Source organism: Nothobranchius furzeri, chromosome 18 (genome assembly GCF_043380555.1).
Source record: "Nothobranchius furzeri strain GRZ-AD chromosome 18, NfurGRZ-RIMD1, whole genome shotgun sequence".
Taxonomy (NCBI): Eukaryota; Metazoa; Chordata; class Actinopteri; order Cyprinodontiformes; family Nothobranchiidae; genus Nothobranchius; species Nothobranchius furzeri.
In genome coordinates, this window is record NC_091758.1 from 32,691,350 (window position 1) to 32,706,386 (window position 15,037).

At 41.6% G+C, this 15,037-nt stretch overlaps 1 protein-coding gene and 1 long non-coding RNA gene across 5 annotated transcripts in view; one reads left to right on the forward strand and one right to left on the reverse strand.

The window, feature by feature from the left end:
* Positions 1-11,859: 11,859 nt before the first annotated feature.
* On the reverse strand, positions 11,860-13,180 carry LOC129163634 (uncharacterized). Its single transcript, XR_008563417.2, has 2 exons — positions 13,062-13,180; positions 11,860-12,554 (listed from the first exon to the last, which is right to left on the reverse strand). It is a non-coding gene; the product is annotated as an uncharacterized lncRNA (long non-coding RNA).
* Positions 13,181-13,260: 80 nt separating this feature from the next.
* Positions 13,261-15,037, forward strand: part of esrrb (estrogen-related receptor beta) — a 40,357-nt gene continuing 38,580 nt past the window's right edge. For 2 of the 4 annotated variants that reach the window (XM_070547194.1, XM_054741573.2), the window contains exons 1-2: positions 13,261-13,342; positions 14,329-14,545. In XM_070547194.1, the coding sequence (XP_070403295.1) occupies positions 14,538-14,545 (8 nt within the window). In that variant the 5' untranslated portion in view covers positions 13,261-13,342; positions 14,329-14,537. Of the gene's footprint in view, positions 13,348-14,328; positions 14,546-15,037 lie in introns of all 4 variants that reach the window. The other 2 variants (XM_070547195.1, XM_054741572.2) reach the window with 2 other exon arrangements.

Here is a 15,037-nt window from a genome sequence, read left to right on the forward strand (position 1 = left end):
GCCTCAGGCCACAGGCTGCTCTCCAAGGCTCCCAATACACTCTGCATGTGTCTGTCCATCTATGCCTCCATCCATCCATCTACCAAAATATAACATATTATTTCTTTCTGAGGGGAAAAAAACAATTTTGTTGGCTCTCAGGAACAATCAAATAAAACGACAGTGTCTGCTTTGTTACAGCATTTCCTGGTAGATGCAAATGGTTCCACTCTGTAATCTTGTAGCCTGGTATGAAGGTCTTCCAAAGGCAGCCCCCCTATTGTGGTGGTGTGATCTCATTTTCTCAGCAGAGAGGCAAACTGCTAGCCTCCCTCTGATCCACCTGGCAGGAGGGGGGTTTGCACTGACACAAGGCGGCCAGCCCAGTGACCTCTGGGTAGAATCTCTAGCTGTGCTGGGCAAGCAGTCAGTGTGGGCCAGCGATGGGGCATGAGCGACCGAGGCAAAAAAAAAAAAAGGCTGCGATTAGCTGACATAGCGGCTGGGTTTTTGCAAGCTGTTCTATTCGCAGGTGTGGGTGGGCAAAGGGAGGCTAAAACAGGATTGAATCTATTGATCCTGTTGCTGTTATGAGAATGACACACACAAGCTATTTTTATAGGGGGAACACACTGCTGGTGAAAGCAATCTGTTTGTGACGTAGTTAAGCTCCAGAGCTGGACTTGGAACGGACTGGTGGGGGATAAAAAGATGATTCACGACAAAAGTTCGAATTTTGAGGAAACAATAAATCTGCAGAGTAGAACGCGATATGTGTTGTTTTTACTCTTTTCTAATCAATGAGTTTCAGTAATTATTAAATTATGATACTGTTGAATCAAGCCAGGATGGCTGCTCCCTTGGTCTTTGAGATTAGATCAGCTAATTAACCGTTGGTATCAAAAGTGTCTGTCTGACACAGATTTTTATTCATTTATTTCTGGACTCTCTTCGTCCCTCCATGTCCACACCTATTTGGTTGACAGCAGCTTCAATGCTAAAATAGACAGAACGTGTTGTGAGCAATGATGTGATATGATATGATATTTTATCACACAATTTTCTGATGATGCCCAGCTCAGCCAATAAAAAAACAAAACAAAATAGTTTTTGATTAAAGTGGATCTGGTCCTATTTAAAATAAAAAATCAAGAACAGAAGAAATAGTTATTTTAGGGTTTTATTCCAAATGGCTGTGTCTCAGGTGGATATCAAGGACGAACATCCAAGACATCAGGAGCAGTGTGCACACGACGCTCAATCTGGTTTTAATTTTAAAGAGTGGCAGACACGATTTGCACAAAAACATGTGCAGATGTAATTATGAATACGGAATATAAATGGCTAATGTGAACACAAGATTGCAAAGCTGTCCTCTATCACATCTTTTTCTTCCTAGCTGCCCATTACTGTCCAGGGAAAACCAGCAGGTCTTATTGAAATGCCAGCAGACAAAGTTCAGCAGAGGCTTATTCTCAGTCAAGCCATTCACCGAACTCATCCACTCCTTTTGCATAAAGTAATTGCTGTCAGGGAAAGTCCACTGCAAAAAGTTGCTTAGGTTCCACATGCACAGAGGGTGAGATTAGGGAATAAAACAGCTAAGTCAGTGCTACTCAGGCTCCCCTTTGTCATTGTGCTGTTATGGATGAAGGCTGACAGTGATGAATATTGGCCAAAAGTTGGTATTCCACATGATGATTTTCGCTAATGAGAATTGATGAATGTGGGATGGAGGGACTCGGGATTGGGTGATGAGAGGAGGGACCACTCATTAGTAGCCAGTCATGCTAAGTTGAGCGGCTTTAAGGTGAGCAGGCCTGTGCTAAGCCACTCCAGCGGTTTTTAAATAAACATCAGATGACATCATTGATCAATACTGCCCAACACAGAAGAGTGTCAAATGAGATGTAACCACGATTGAAAAAAAACAAACTATTGTATTCCTCTTTGTACATAAATAGCATTTATATAACAGTACTGCCCATTTAGCAGTTCAGTTTCAGAAATCTGTAACAATGTCAGACTCTTAACACCTGGATGTGGGACACTCGTGGGTGTTGGCGGTCCCAGATGTCAGTGGGAAGGAGAGCAGGGACACTGGTCGAGCAGATGGCAGCGTGGGCTTTGAAAAACCATGGCCATGAACGAGCCGCAGGCAGCCCCTAAAGGCCAGCGCGCTGCTCAGGCTCCACATGTGGCTAGCCAGGAAGGACACACCAGTGGATAATAGTTAATAGCGAACCAGGCCATTTATTATCACGTGCGTACTTTATGGAGCACAACCACCAGCTCTGTGTGCATTAGGGGCTGTGGCCAAGAACAAGTTTAACTTTTAGATGCAGATAAAAGCACTAAGTGATCATGCTGAGCCATTTGCGGACTGTTACACTCTTGGACAAACATTGTGCAATACCTCAGGTGATTTAAATGTTGCTGGGTTGATGGGGAAAGCATATTAGTGGAAGTGTTATTTTTTCAGTCATTTGACTGACCACAGAATATGACCCTGTTCAGTTGAACATTTTCCATCTCACATGATAATGTTGTTGTCCCTCTCCTCACGGGGGCCCAGGCCCATTCGGCGTATCACCTCACTCTGGTTAAATACAGATGAAGAGATAGCGTCTTTAATAACCACAAGCTAATTTCACAGGAGCTGGCAGGTAACGGCACGATGACAGCTAAACAAGCTAACAGGATTAGCCTTGGAGATCATGTGGACAGACACACAGAGGACGCCAAACTCAAAGCGGACAAACACTCAGATTCAGTTAATTCATTAAAGAGTCATTATTGATTAGATCTTAACACTGTTTAAAAATTAAGATGCTTTTGATGTCAATTTTAAAGACAGGTTTTGCTGTTTGTAGTTTGCCTTCTTTATCCACTTTGTCATTGGCAGATGCAAAGCAGGGGTACCTCGGGGCACATAATAAGATTTCCTTGTCTGCATTCTATATTTCCTCAAAAGTGAATTAAGATACCTCTTTTCATCACAAAGTGAAGTAATGTATTCAACATGTGCATTCAAAACCCTTTAACTGCTTTGTTCTGTGCTGATAATTGGATTTTGAAAGCAGTTTCCTTCAAACATTTAGCTATCACCATCTCCGATATTGGATTTTTCAAAAATTTCTATTCATGAACCCTTCTCCTTTTTCCCCCTTCCTGTTGAAATGACTGTTTTTAATCAGCCAATGCACAAAATGAATGAATACTCTGGAGCCAATAAACCTGCATGCCTCCACACAGACACATCCTACTGAAGGCATGGCCCATTAAGGACATGCAAGATTAGGGCCTAAATGAAGCCATTAGTTATGCAAAGCTAATGACTGTCTTATTTGTGTGTATAAGACTGATCCATTCTTCTTCCTCAAAGTTAATATTCCTTCCTCAAATGATGATTTTGATGGAATTAGGTAAAAATAACAACTTCAGCATCAACAACATAAACAACATCAGGACCCATAATGAAAGAAGCGGAGGCAAAGGCACTCAGGCGATTGCATCCATTACCCCTCTCCAGTATGTAGACCCCTTCACAGGGATTACCCCTGGTTCCAGAGAGGTTGATTATTAGGCGCTTGCAAAGGTTTCGTTTGAATCGCCCTAGTTAAACGAGAAATTGCAGGCTGAGGAGAGAGGCTAATAACAGTTATTAACCCCGTGCGGGCGCCGGTGTAAAAGAGCGCCACAATAACGAGGTGCACCACCAAGGTTTGAGGCGCAGCGCAGCTACCACACCCCCGAGGAGAAGCTAACTTATTAAAATAATGAATTAGCCAACCAGATTACTGCAGCCTGCGGCAAAGGCAATTATCCCCCTCCAAATCCCTGGACAGAGCTCCCTAGCGCCACCATAAAACAAGTGCTCAGAAAGCAGGAGCCCTCCGCTCCACACAAATGAATAGCCCGTTAATTAGGATCCCTCCCGCTGCGGGTAGCCTTCCCGCTGCCATAACAGAAACCTCTCACATGACAGGGGGAGAAGGAGGAGAAGGGGGGAAAGTAATAGGAAGACAGGGAAGGCTTAGTTGATAAAGATTGCAAAAAATGAAAAAAGGCAAAAGAGTGAGATTGCATATTGTTTCTGTAGGAAATTTCTAAAAATGACGATGCAAAAGGTGGACTAAATCATGAAAAGTGGTTTTCAGAACCGCTGATGGCCCGGGTTTAAGGCTCTGTGAGAGGTCTCTGCAAATGCAAACATTTCATTCCCCACCAAGTTTGTGCAAGAAATGTAACATCTACTGGGCGTGTACACCATCCTCTCTTAATCTACCAAACAATTAGGATAATGTTGGATTTTATCAATATTTTCTGTTATATGAAACGCTTCTAAAGGGTTTAACCCTTGATTGAAACAGGGGTCATCCACCCTAGAAGAAAGTAATACTCGGACAAGGACAGAAGTGATGTAGGCCAGTGTAAAAAATAGGAACCTCTGTACTTCATGACATATATACGGCCTCTAATGGTTATAAATACTTAAGCATCACACAGTTGGCATGGTGAACCAAATCTGGCCTCCGTCTGCTGTAACCTTCCAGCTCCACATTGGTAGAAATCACAAAGTTTTTGAAGGCTGGACTCACCTTGTCCTGCATAACTACTTTCATGGAGACGGGGTGTTAAAGTGAAAAGTGTTGCCAATGGGATGGCTGACACACACAGTAGTTCAGCTTTAGTCTACTCTGGGACACTTTTATTTATACACAACATATATAACGCAAATTAATACATGTTGAAAATAGTTTAAAAGTTGTTTTTCTCCAGCTCAAGTAAAGATGAAGGTGTTTTACTTGATAATGTGCATCTATTTCAGCACTAGCATCTTTCTTTGCAGCTCAGACTGAAACATCATGCGTTTACTCACACCAAAGCAGACGTTTAAGTTTGTGATTTGCTCTCAAGAGACATATTATATAGTCACACTGATATGCACGGCACGAAAGAAGACATTGTCCCAGTGTACTGTATGACTATGCCTGCAAGGCTTGACATGAATGCAATTTCATGTAATTTGAATGTCTTTCATGAGGCAAGGACTCTTTTGAACTGTCTTAAAAAGCTCATCCACCACGGCAGCAGCCAGTGGCCCTGGGTACAGAGGCGTCATGTCGACAGGCCCAATTAATGATGGGGCGCCTGAGAGTGAATGAATGAGGAGCTTTGAGAGGATTCCTCCACCTTAAATCCCCCTGTGCTGCTGCTCCCAGACTGCCTGTGAAGAACAATCAAACGGCAGCAACCCCCTCATATTTCTCACTTTAAGACATTAGCAAGACATGGGCCTGAATATTAACCAGCTCCTTTTCCAGGAGAGCTCCACACCAAAGGCTGCGTGTGGCAACATACATTTTTAATCACAAGGGAGAACGAGACCCGTCCGTCGCTCTCGTCTATCACTGTGTGCTTTAGAAAGATTATTTTTTCTCAAATCAGGTAAAAGTATCATTTCACGTGGCTCACGTTTGTACCCAATAACAACAAAACCAGCTTTAATGACACATTTAGCTGAATCCCAGCGACTCTTTGGTTATTCGAAGAGCAAAAAGACCATTTTGAATATCCTGACAGAGTTCCTTTCCTTGGATTGACTGAGTGTCTTCATGCCTTTAGAGAACAACTGGGCTGCAGAGGCAGTGAAGCATGAGTCGGGCTTCTGGAGCCTAATTGGAGTCGTGTTCTCCTGAGCCTAGAGCTGCTCCTTTCCCCACACCGGCCTCAACGGTGCTGGGCCTGTGGTGGGAGCAGGACGGGTAGGGCACTGGTACCAGGCGTGCAGGGAGTTGATCTGTTCATCCTGTCATCTCCCTCTGGGTCCCTCTGCTGTGACATTTGGCGCCTTGGTAACAAGGTCGCTCCACTGTTCTGGAACCACGGGGGGAGCTGGCCTATCATCAGCAGAGGAGACAATCTTAAGAAGAATCAAAAGACGAATATGATCTCCAATCACATCTTACTAAAACGGCGTGGATGACAAGGTGTTTTATATCCTGAAGCTTTCCTCTCAAGTTTGTCAAGGGTACATTTTAAGCTAATGAAGTCAATCATCTTGATAGTCATAGTATTCAAATTTGAGTTGTGGGTTAGGGTTAGAGTTGTGATTAGGGTTAGGGTTAGAGTGTCTTAGCGAAATATGAACCAGCTACCCTCTATCGTCTTAAAGCTAATTATGTGTCGACTTAGGACAGTGTGGAAAAAAGATGCATTGATATTAAATAGTGAGGGTTTCACAGATTATAATGTACAGTGAAGAAACCCATCCATCCATTTTCTGAACCTACTTGTCCACGCAGGGTCGTGGGGGGCTGGTGCCTATCTCCAGCGGTCAATGGGCAAAATCAGGCAGGGTACACCCTGGACAGAGAGCCAGTCCATTGCAGGGCAACACAGAGACACACAGGACAAACAACCATGCACACACACACACACTCACACCTAAGGACAATTTGGACAGACCAATCAACCTAACAGTCATGCTTTTGGACTGTGGGAGGAAGCCGGAGTACCCGGAGAGAACCCACGCGTGCACAGGGAGAACATGCAAACTCCATGCAGAAAGATTCCAGGCCGGGAAGCAAGCCCAGGACCTTCTTGCTGCAAAGCAACAGCTCTAACCACTGCGCCACTGCGCAGCCCTGAAGAAACCTAAGTTACTTATTCCAATTGATAAATATCATTTATATCAAGGGTTAAAGAGTGCATTACAAAATAGTAAAGCTGCAGCCGAACTTCCACAGATCATCATATTAAACAAAACAGTGATCGAACAGTGTTGTTTTAAATTCATTTGCCAACATCAAATTCTAAATGATTTAAACTGTTTTTTACTGATTCTAAGCAGAAGGAGCAACTTTCCTATAAATGGCAATGCTTTTTTTTAGATCGCAATCTAAAAGTAAAGTAAGAGCACAACCCCGATGAAGCCAGATATGACAGAACATTTGATTTGAGAGAATAAAAAGCAGTTATGAATGACTGATGTGAAATAAGTAATACATCTTAGTGCCCTGTGATGGAGTGCATGCAGTGCACGCAGGAAATACCAAAATCCAGGCATTGCAACAACATCACCATAAAATAAATGAAAAAAAAAAATGTTTTTCCTGCAAAACTGTTCCCTGGAGTTTTTTCTGTTGTCTTAGGAAACTGATGTTTAATCGTTTTTTAGAGGGGAAATTACAGAAATTGGTTAAATAAGGTGCAGCATGCATGAAGTGGCACTGGGAAGGGAGCGTTTATCAATCTCAATCTTATGCAAAGTGTGTGAAAAAGAAAACCAAGCAAGGTCATTTTCTGCTCAATGAAAGTTTTCCTTCCATTAAGAATCAAATCAAGCTCTGGATGACTGCTCTTTAAAAATGTTCACTCCCTTAAAAACACTTCTATTCCTGAATCCTTAAAGGAATATTCCACCCCGAAGGAAAATTTAGTCTGTTGCCATATTCCCCAGAGTTAGATAAGTGGGAAAAAGTCATTCACCTAATCTGGCAGTTAGCTTTAGCTTAGCATAAACAATGTAAGCGGATGGTAACAGCTAGCCTTTGATGTGAAAAAGTCATGAAAATTACTCAATACTAGGCACAAAAACATGAAGCAGCGGCCCCAAAACGTGCCGTGCACGTGCTGTTGATATGGTTGAAATCTCGTAAATCTTGTAAATGCTATGAGGTACACTGCAAGCGTTGGGGCTGCGGCATCCTGTTCCAAGTCTAAATCGGCTCCTGTAATTTCTCATGTTACCTATTTTTTTTTATTTGCAGTGAATATGATTATTGACGTCACCCAAAAAAAGATTAGGATCATTATTGAGTAATTTTCACGACATTTTCAAACAAAAGGCTAGCTTTTGCCTTCACTTTCATTGTTTATACTAAGCTAATGGACTACTGCCAGATAGGGAGGATGACTGGGCTGATTGCAAAAAGGCTTTTCCCCTGTGACTTTGGGGAATATGGCCATGGAGTAAATTTCACTTAGTAGTGGAATATCCCTTTAATGGAGGAGCATATACTCACTTGTGGACACAACGATGTGAGTTTTGTTTTTGTCGGAGCAGCAGGACGAGTTGCGGACGTCACTCAGTGCCATGTGACCAGTGTCGGGTAGGAAAGGTCACAGCCCTGCAGACTCTCCCAGTTTACGGAGTTTAAATAATCCTGCAGACAACTATAGGAAAATGTTGACTTTGTGGAACAGATTATCCTCCTTCCACACTGTTATGTTTGGATCCTGATGACATACGTACAGGTTCTCTTGTGTTTGCATGACAGTGTGCTGGACAGCTTTCAGACTGTTGGAGCACTCATAGTTGAAGGTTATCATCTTATTAGTCTAATGCATGATACACATTTGACATTGCCCTATTGATGTGGTTGTATGTTTGTCTGGATCATACTCCTGCACTCACATCAGACTAATTAGTTAAATAGATCAAATAAGTTGCCATTTTTGCCTAAAAGTTGTTTTTCTCTTCAATCGTTTGCCATCCTAATTTCAATGATTTGCATACATAAGTATTAATTTTCCCACATGATAACATGCAGCCAGTTTTCTTTTGAATTGAAATCTTTCTTTTTGTTCAGTAACGATAACATCTGCATTGAAGTTTAACGTGGGAACCCTTTGCACTCGCTACTGCATTGTTGGGGGATAAAAGGGCATTGATAGGAAAGCAGATAAAGCTGATCAATATGAATAGCAGTTTTCTCCGCAGGCCTTCTTTCATATCTTCCTCTTGTTTGTGTTTTGAGGGGTCGGGGGTAGGGTCTGGTAAAGTGGTGGCGTGGGCGGGCTTCTGCCCCTTTATCAATCAGGATTTTAATTACACACGTCTAGGGCGACAGCTAGATTAGAAACCAATCGACGCTATCGGCCACAAAATCTAATTACTGTTTATTGACAGATAAGGGCAGGCTCCCTTCACTTTTTCAAATAAGATAAACCTCCCCCCTCGTACACAATGAACAGCAGCTCATACTGTCCATGAAAGACTATGATGAGTCAACCCCCACCAGAAAATTCCTCTACCTAAACTTCTTATTGGAGCCTAATTAGAAATCTCCCTTGAAAAGATTTAAATGAGACAAAAGTAGAAACTCTCCCCCCAAATTTTGAGGCTCCCAATCCTGTTTTTCTTATTTATTCAGATAATTTCTTAAAATCACAACTTTTATTATAAATTCAGTTGCACTCTATTTTTAAACTTTCCTACAAACATATGGGGTTATAATGATGAGTGGATGACCTTTAACCCTGCAGAGTGTAAGTCATCCTGCCCCTGTGGTCTCTTCCTCCTGTACCTGCACAACTTCATCCATATCAACCTCCTGTTTCCAGCCTCCGTCTCCATGTGATGCACTTTAAGCCGAGAATCTGCCTCAGGTAAATATGGAGTAAATGATTGGATTATTGTTTTTTCATTCAGCTGTGTAGTAATGGGTGGATTATAAACGTTGCAGAGTATAGATTTCCTGTCAGATCCTATGAATCAGACATCCTTATCTCATTTCCAGACCGCTGCTCCACCCAGTATGACCACCTCCCAGTTGAGGAGTCTGTGAAAACACGGGGGACCTAAAAATACATTTATGCACGCACAAATAAAACACACCGACAGACAGACAAGAACATAAAGCCACACAAGTTTAGGTTGTGAGTGACAGAGACACCTGCCACAGCCCCGGCACTCCAAAGTCCATTTGAAGATTTCAAAAAACACTCAGGTCCCTTGTCCATATTTGTTAAGAAACTAAATCTACGAGCTACAGTGCCTTGAATTTAAAGTCATCAATAGAGAGAGCATGAGAGCAGGAGGGATTGGGAGACCGATGAAAATTAGTTGAGGGTGGGATGGGGCGGCTGGCAGCAGGAGGAGGGAGAGCGGCTCTCATTGGGTTTGAATTGTGAAGAAAAATGTTTGGGTTTGAATGATGTCACAATTTTGACCAGGACTGGAGATTGATGCCTGTGATGCTCGGACATCACATCATAGTTGTGTTTTGATACGTTTCATGTTTTTCTCCCTCTGCCAGGCCTTTCTGCCTCTCCACTGAGTGTCTTTTCAGTGGATTACCAACAGTGTAATAGAATTAGGGAGCTGTGCGGACCAGCAACTGCTGCACAAACATGCTTTTGTTGGAATTCATCAGAACGCGCCGCACAACCTCAGAAAGAGCAAAACAACAATCCAAAAGAGACTGTTGAAAAAGAAAGAGTGGATACTCTTCTATGAAAAACTTACAAAGCAAGAATGAAAAACTTTAATTAATTTTTACTAAGGATGTATTAATATTTCTTTGAAAATCTGTAAACTCTGCATGCAACGTTAGATTTGAAGTCTCACAACCTTTAGAAAATGGAAAACTCAAATTTTCTTTTCTTTCTTGCAAGATTTTTACAAGTGTTTTACTTTTATTAATTGTAAACATCAGATTACACACACTAGTGCAATAGAGATAAAACACTGAGCTGCTTAATTTGCGATCAGTAGTTTTGTAGATTTATCTGGGATTTCTTTTGCATTAACTGCAAAGACGGCTGGACTGATGTGGAACAACTCTGCCAAATCTGCTCACCCTCCGTTTTGATGTGAAGTACAGCAACTTTCTTTTGGCCTATATTTCCTCCTTTTTTCTGTTTAAAATAAATAATTTAATAACACTTTTATAATCTAATCTTTTGTGTTTTAAACAAAAACTCTAAATTTTGCAAATGTAGCAATTTTATTGCCGTGCTACCCCTTTGATTAAACAAAAAAGACTAGTTTGAAAGTTGTCTTGCATTTATTTCAGCTCATTCAGCTCTCAAAGCTGCAAAAAGAATAGAAACAGAATTCCTACAGTCACTTTTCAGTGCTCCTGTTAAAAGACAAATTTAAAAAAGTTATCCTTAAAGAGCAAGTCACCCCCAAATCAACTATTTTTTTCTGATAAACTATATAAATGCGTGTCTAATTGTGCTGCAAACACATGTATAGTTTAGCACTTTAGTGCATTTTGGTTCAAATTTAAATTTTCTGCCTGAAACTGTCAGTGTTGTGCCGGTGTCAGGTAAAAACTCTTCACTGCATTTGAATTTAAATCTGCCACCGCTATCGGCTAAGGCGTATGCTATGATGTAAACTGGTACATTATGATGTCACAATGTTGTGAGTGTGTGTATTTGTTGGTGGCTCCACCCTCTCGGTCTGCTAGGCAACAGCATTTGTTGCATTTTTCAAACAGGAAGTGGTAGTTAAGAATCTGGCAGGGATGACTTGCTCTTTAACATATTGTTTGAAAACAAACTCTAAAAATAAAAAATATTAAAAATTGCCTTTGGAAAACCCACGATGTAAAAGTTGAATATGGTAACAGATTTGGAGTAATGTGAGGCTTGTTTTATGTATGAAAACATGCTAAAGTCACTGTGTCATTGGCGGTTCTAGGGGTGGAACCACAGGGTGATTGGCCCCCTGCTGAAATCCGCTAACGTGACCCAGTCCTGTCACACATCAGTCCTTGCTTGATGATCAGAATAGGTGGATGAGGTTCCAGTTCTAACCACTAGGGGTGCTAATAAGCCAAAAATGCATTTCCGGTGTAAAATCTGTGTAAAGATGTTGGACTAATACTTGGCCCCTCAAGAAATATTGTGGCCTCTTGATGGGTCCAGAAAAATCCTTGATCCACCACTGCTTTGTGTTTGAAAAAAAGAGAGATGGCTCATGTAAAATATTTTCTTTATGTGCAAACAAGCAAAACTAGTGATGGCTTTGATGGAATAAGTTCAAATATCCCTAAATTTCTTTACTGATCTCCCAGCATAGATTCAGCAGGAGACAATTTTCCTCTATCAACTTCCATCTGTCAACTCACATTTTACAAATGATGGTTTCTCAGAGATTTTATTTTCTTTTAAGTCAAACTTCAGAAGCAGAATTCCTCATAATTAACCAAGTGAGCAGGTAAACTGTTGTTGCTGCATGTCGCTGACAGGTTCTGGTTAACACACAGAGAACTGAACAGGATAGCTGTTGTCACCCCTTAGCGCTGAAGCACTGTGCCATTACATTTATAGATTTTCCCTGTGATGGGATAATTTGGTCTTTATATCTCTCACAAATGAAGTGATCCTCGGTGCTCCTTGCACAGCTCAGTGTGCAGGTCCCATTCTCAAATACAGTTAATTGCATTCGAAACGAATCAATGATACTTTGGCGGTGACAATATCATTCTTTTAATGTCACTTAATTTCTTTGGTGAAATAATTACATCAATAGCCTGGAACCCATTTCTATCTTTCAGCATTAATTAATCTATTAAAGGCAATAATTACACGTTTATAATGGATAGGTTTTTGCATTCAGAGGAAAATGCAGTCAGGTCTCCATTGTGTGCCTGGACGTTGGCACCGTCATGGCTGTCATTCATCCAGTTTATGAATTACACCAGAAATAAAATAAAAAATGAAAAGGTAGGTCTGATGCAGCTCCATGGTTGACTTGTTGTGCGTTAGCCCTCCCTCTAGTGGAGATGATTAGGAGTTGTTTGCCAGCCAGCTTTACGCACAGCTCCACACACCTGAAAGAGACAATGCTCACAAGAAAAGCATCACACCAAATGATTTTATTTATAGTTCCTAATACAAGATATTATAAGATTTCTTATTTATAGTCCTGTTTTGGGACAGTTTGGTATACTGAGAATAAAATCTGATCTCCATAGAGATCTTTACCACAAACTGGAGTCAGGTTTCAAACAGATTTATCTGCGTAAACACTTACAGCCAATTCAAATCACGACTACGTCACGTGCAAAGCCCTGTTACTTGATACAGTAACTGTGATCTTAGCAGGCAGACGCGACGCTGCTATTGTCCCTCTGACTTATTCATCAACAGTGGAAACTTGCCGACTGCCACGGGGATCGGCCTCTTTTCTGTCACCTACCGATTTCTCAGGTGAAAGCCCACCCACCAAATACCAGAGGAGACGAGAGGAGAGGCAGTGAGGTGAAAGCCACTGAAACAACTCACACAGCCGAAAAAACTCTAGAAATTAACGCTAAATTAGGAATAAAAGTGCCTACCCTTCATATCTGCTAGGATTTATCAGAAACCAACGGGGAAAAGTTGGCTAAGTTTGAAAATGTTGACCCAGCTCTCCAGAGTTTCTGCCGCCAGCCCGTGGATGTGTTTGTTTAGCCACAGGGCGCGTACCGGAGGAGGAGTTGACAGCGCGACCGCGGTGTGTGACTGTTAAACGGCGCGCGCAGACACACACAGCCACACCACCACTACCACCACCACCTGAAGACGCCACCTCCACCGTGCGCTGTGTCCAGCCGGGGATGTGGCATGACTTGTCAGAGTAAGGTACACACATTCATCAGCATTTACACACATAAACGTTTTAAAATATACTCTTTTTTAGTTGATTTGATTTTAAATTTGCGCGCGCCACTAATTGAGACATGCTGCGCGTGCCCCCTGTTCCTCTGCGGAGCAGGCACGCAGTCCTGTTACCAATTCGATCATTTTAGGATTAAGTTTGGTGATTTTAACAGTTCAAGGCCTGGTTGTGTGTTTATTGAAGAGGAGAGGAGCTAGAAGAGCAACTTCAACCTGAACGTTCACCTTTATCGACATGACAGCTCAACATGTCCGTTTTCTAGTTCTTATAAGTTTTAACATTTTAAAAATCGTAAGTTATGGAATGTTTTCTGCTGTGACTTTCATTATATTTTCACATGTAAACAAACACACAAGCTAATTTAAGCTTAATGATTTGAGCTTTGATGCCACATGTTCGCCTGACTTAATGTTTTATTTGTATCTGATGATATTAGTAAATTAACTTTTTTTGGATATAAAATTTAATAATATTTATTAGTTTTAAGGCTTTGGCAGCCTAAAGGTTAAACCAAGTATTTTTAGTGTGCAGAAAAACATTCCGATTTTTCAGGTGAAATCAAGAGTTGCAAGTCTGACTTATGAAAAGTTTGAATATTGAAGCTGGATGTTTAATATTGTTGTATTTGACAAAACATCTAATTTTTGTTTCTAATCTTGTAAAATATTTTTATATTCACATTTTTCTTTTAGAACACTCTAAAGCTGTTGATATGTCGTTTACTCCTCTTAAATGACTGAAAGGGACTAGCATCAGTCTCGAAACACTTCCTTCTTCAGCTTCTGGTTTTGTCTCAAAGAGACCAGATGCTGCATGATCTGTGCCAGTGTCGAGGCACTGCTGCTGCACATCAGTAGGGCTGTGATGATCAATAGGGACTGCATGATGTTTTTGCATTGATTATAGAAACGTGAGCCAATGAATGGAACTTGATTCCTCTCCAGGGGTTATGCTGTTCCTGTTCAGCAGAGAAAACTGAAGAGCAGCAGGGTGATGCAACACATCTTTTTGCTCGAATCATCTGGTAGATCACCGCTCTTCTCCGCTTTCTCGTGTCTTTACCGAAGAAGCTGAGGACCGCTGTCAGACACCTTGTGAGTTTCTGAGAAGTGGGCAAGCTGCTGTTTCTTGCTTGACTCAGCCAAGTGTCAAGATGCCATGGTAAGCTCTGTTCTTATAATGTGGGGATACAGTAACACGGAGACCCTCGCTGACCGTGAAATGCTATCTGCATTCTCTGCATTCTTACTGAGCTTGATCAACATTGAAACACAGGCGGTTCTAAAGCCGGGGTTAGAGAAGACAGAGATGGATTTTCCGCTGCTTTAGAAGCTGAGGGGCTTCCAGAGTGTGAGTTATAGCTTGAGATCATCTCTCACAGGTGGTGATGGGTTCACAATGGTCCCTCACATGCAAAACCCCCCAAACGGAGCTAAACGACAGTTCAATAAGTGCATTTACTGTCCTTTTGTGCTTGAAAGCTATAGCTTTTAGAAAGTACTGCAGATGTACTCGACTGCGTGCTGGGACTTTCTGTGCTGATGTCAGATTGGATGAAATCTTGTCTTTTATGATAAAAACATCATTTTAGTCCAGGATATTCATGCATGGTGGCTCTCTGCGAGTTCAGTGGGTTTACTGAGAAGATTTGAA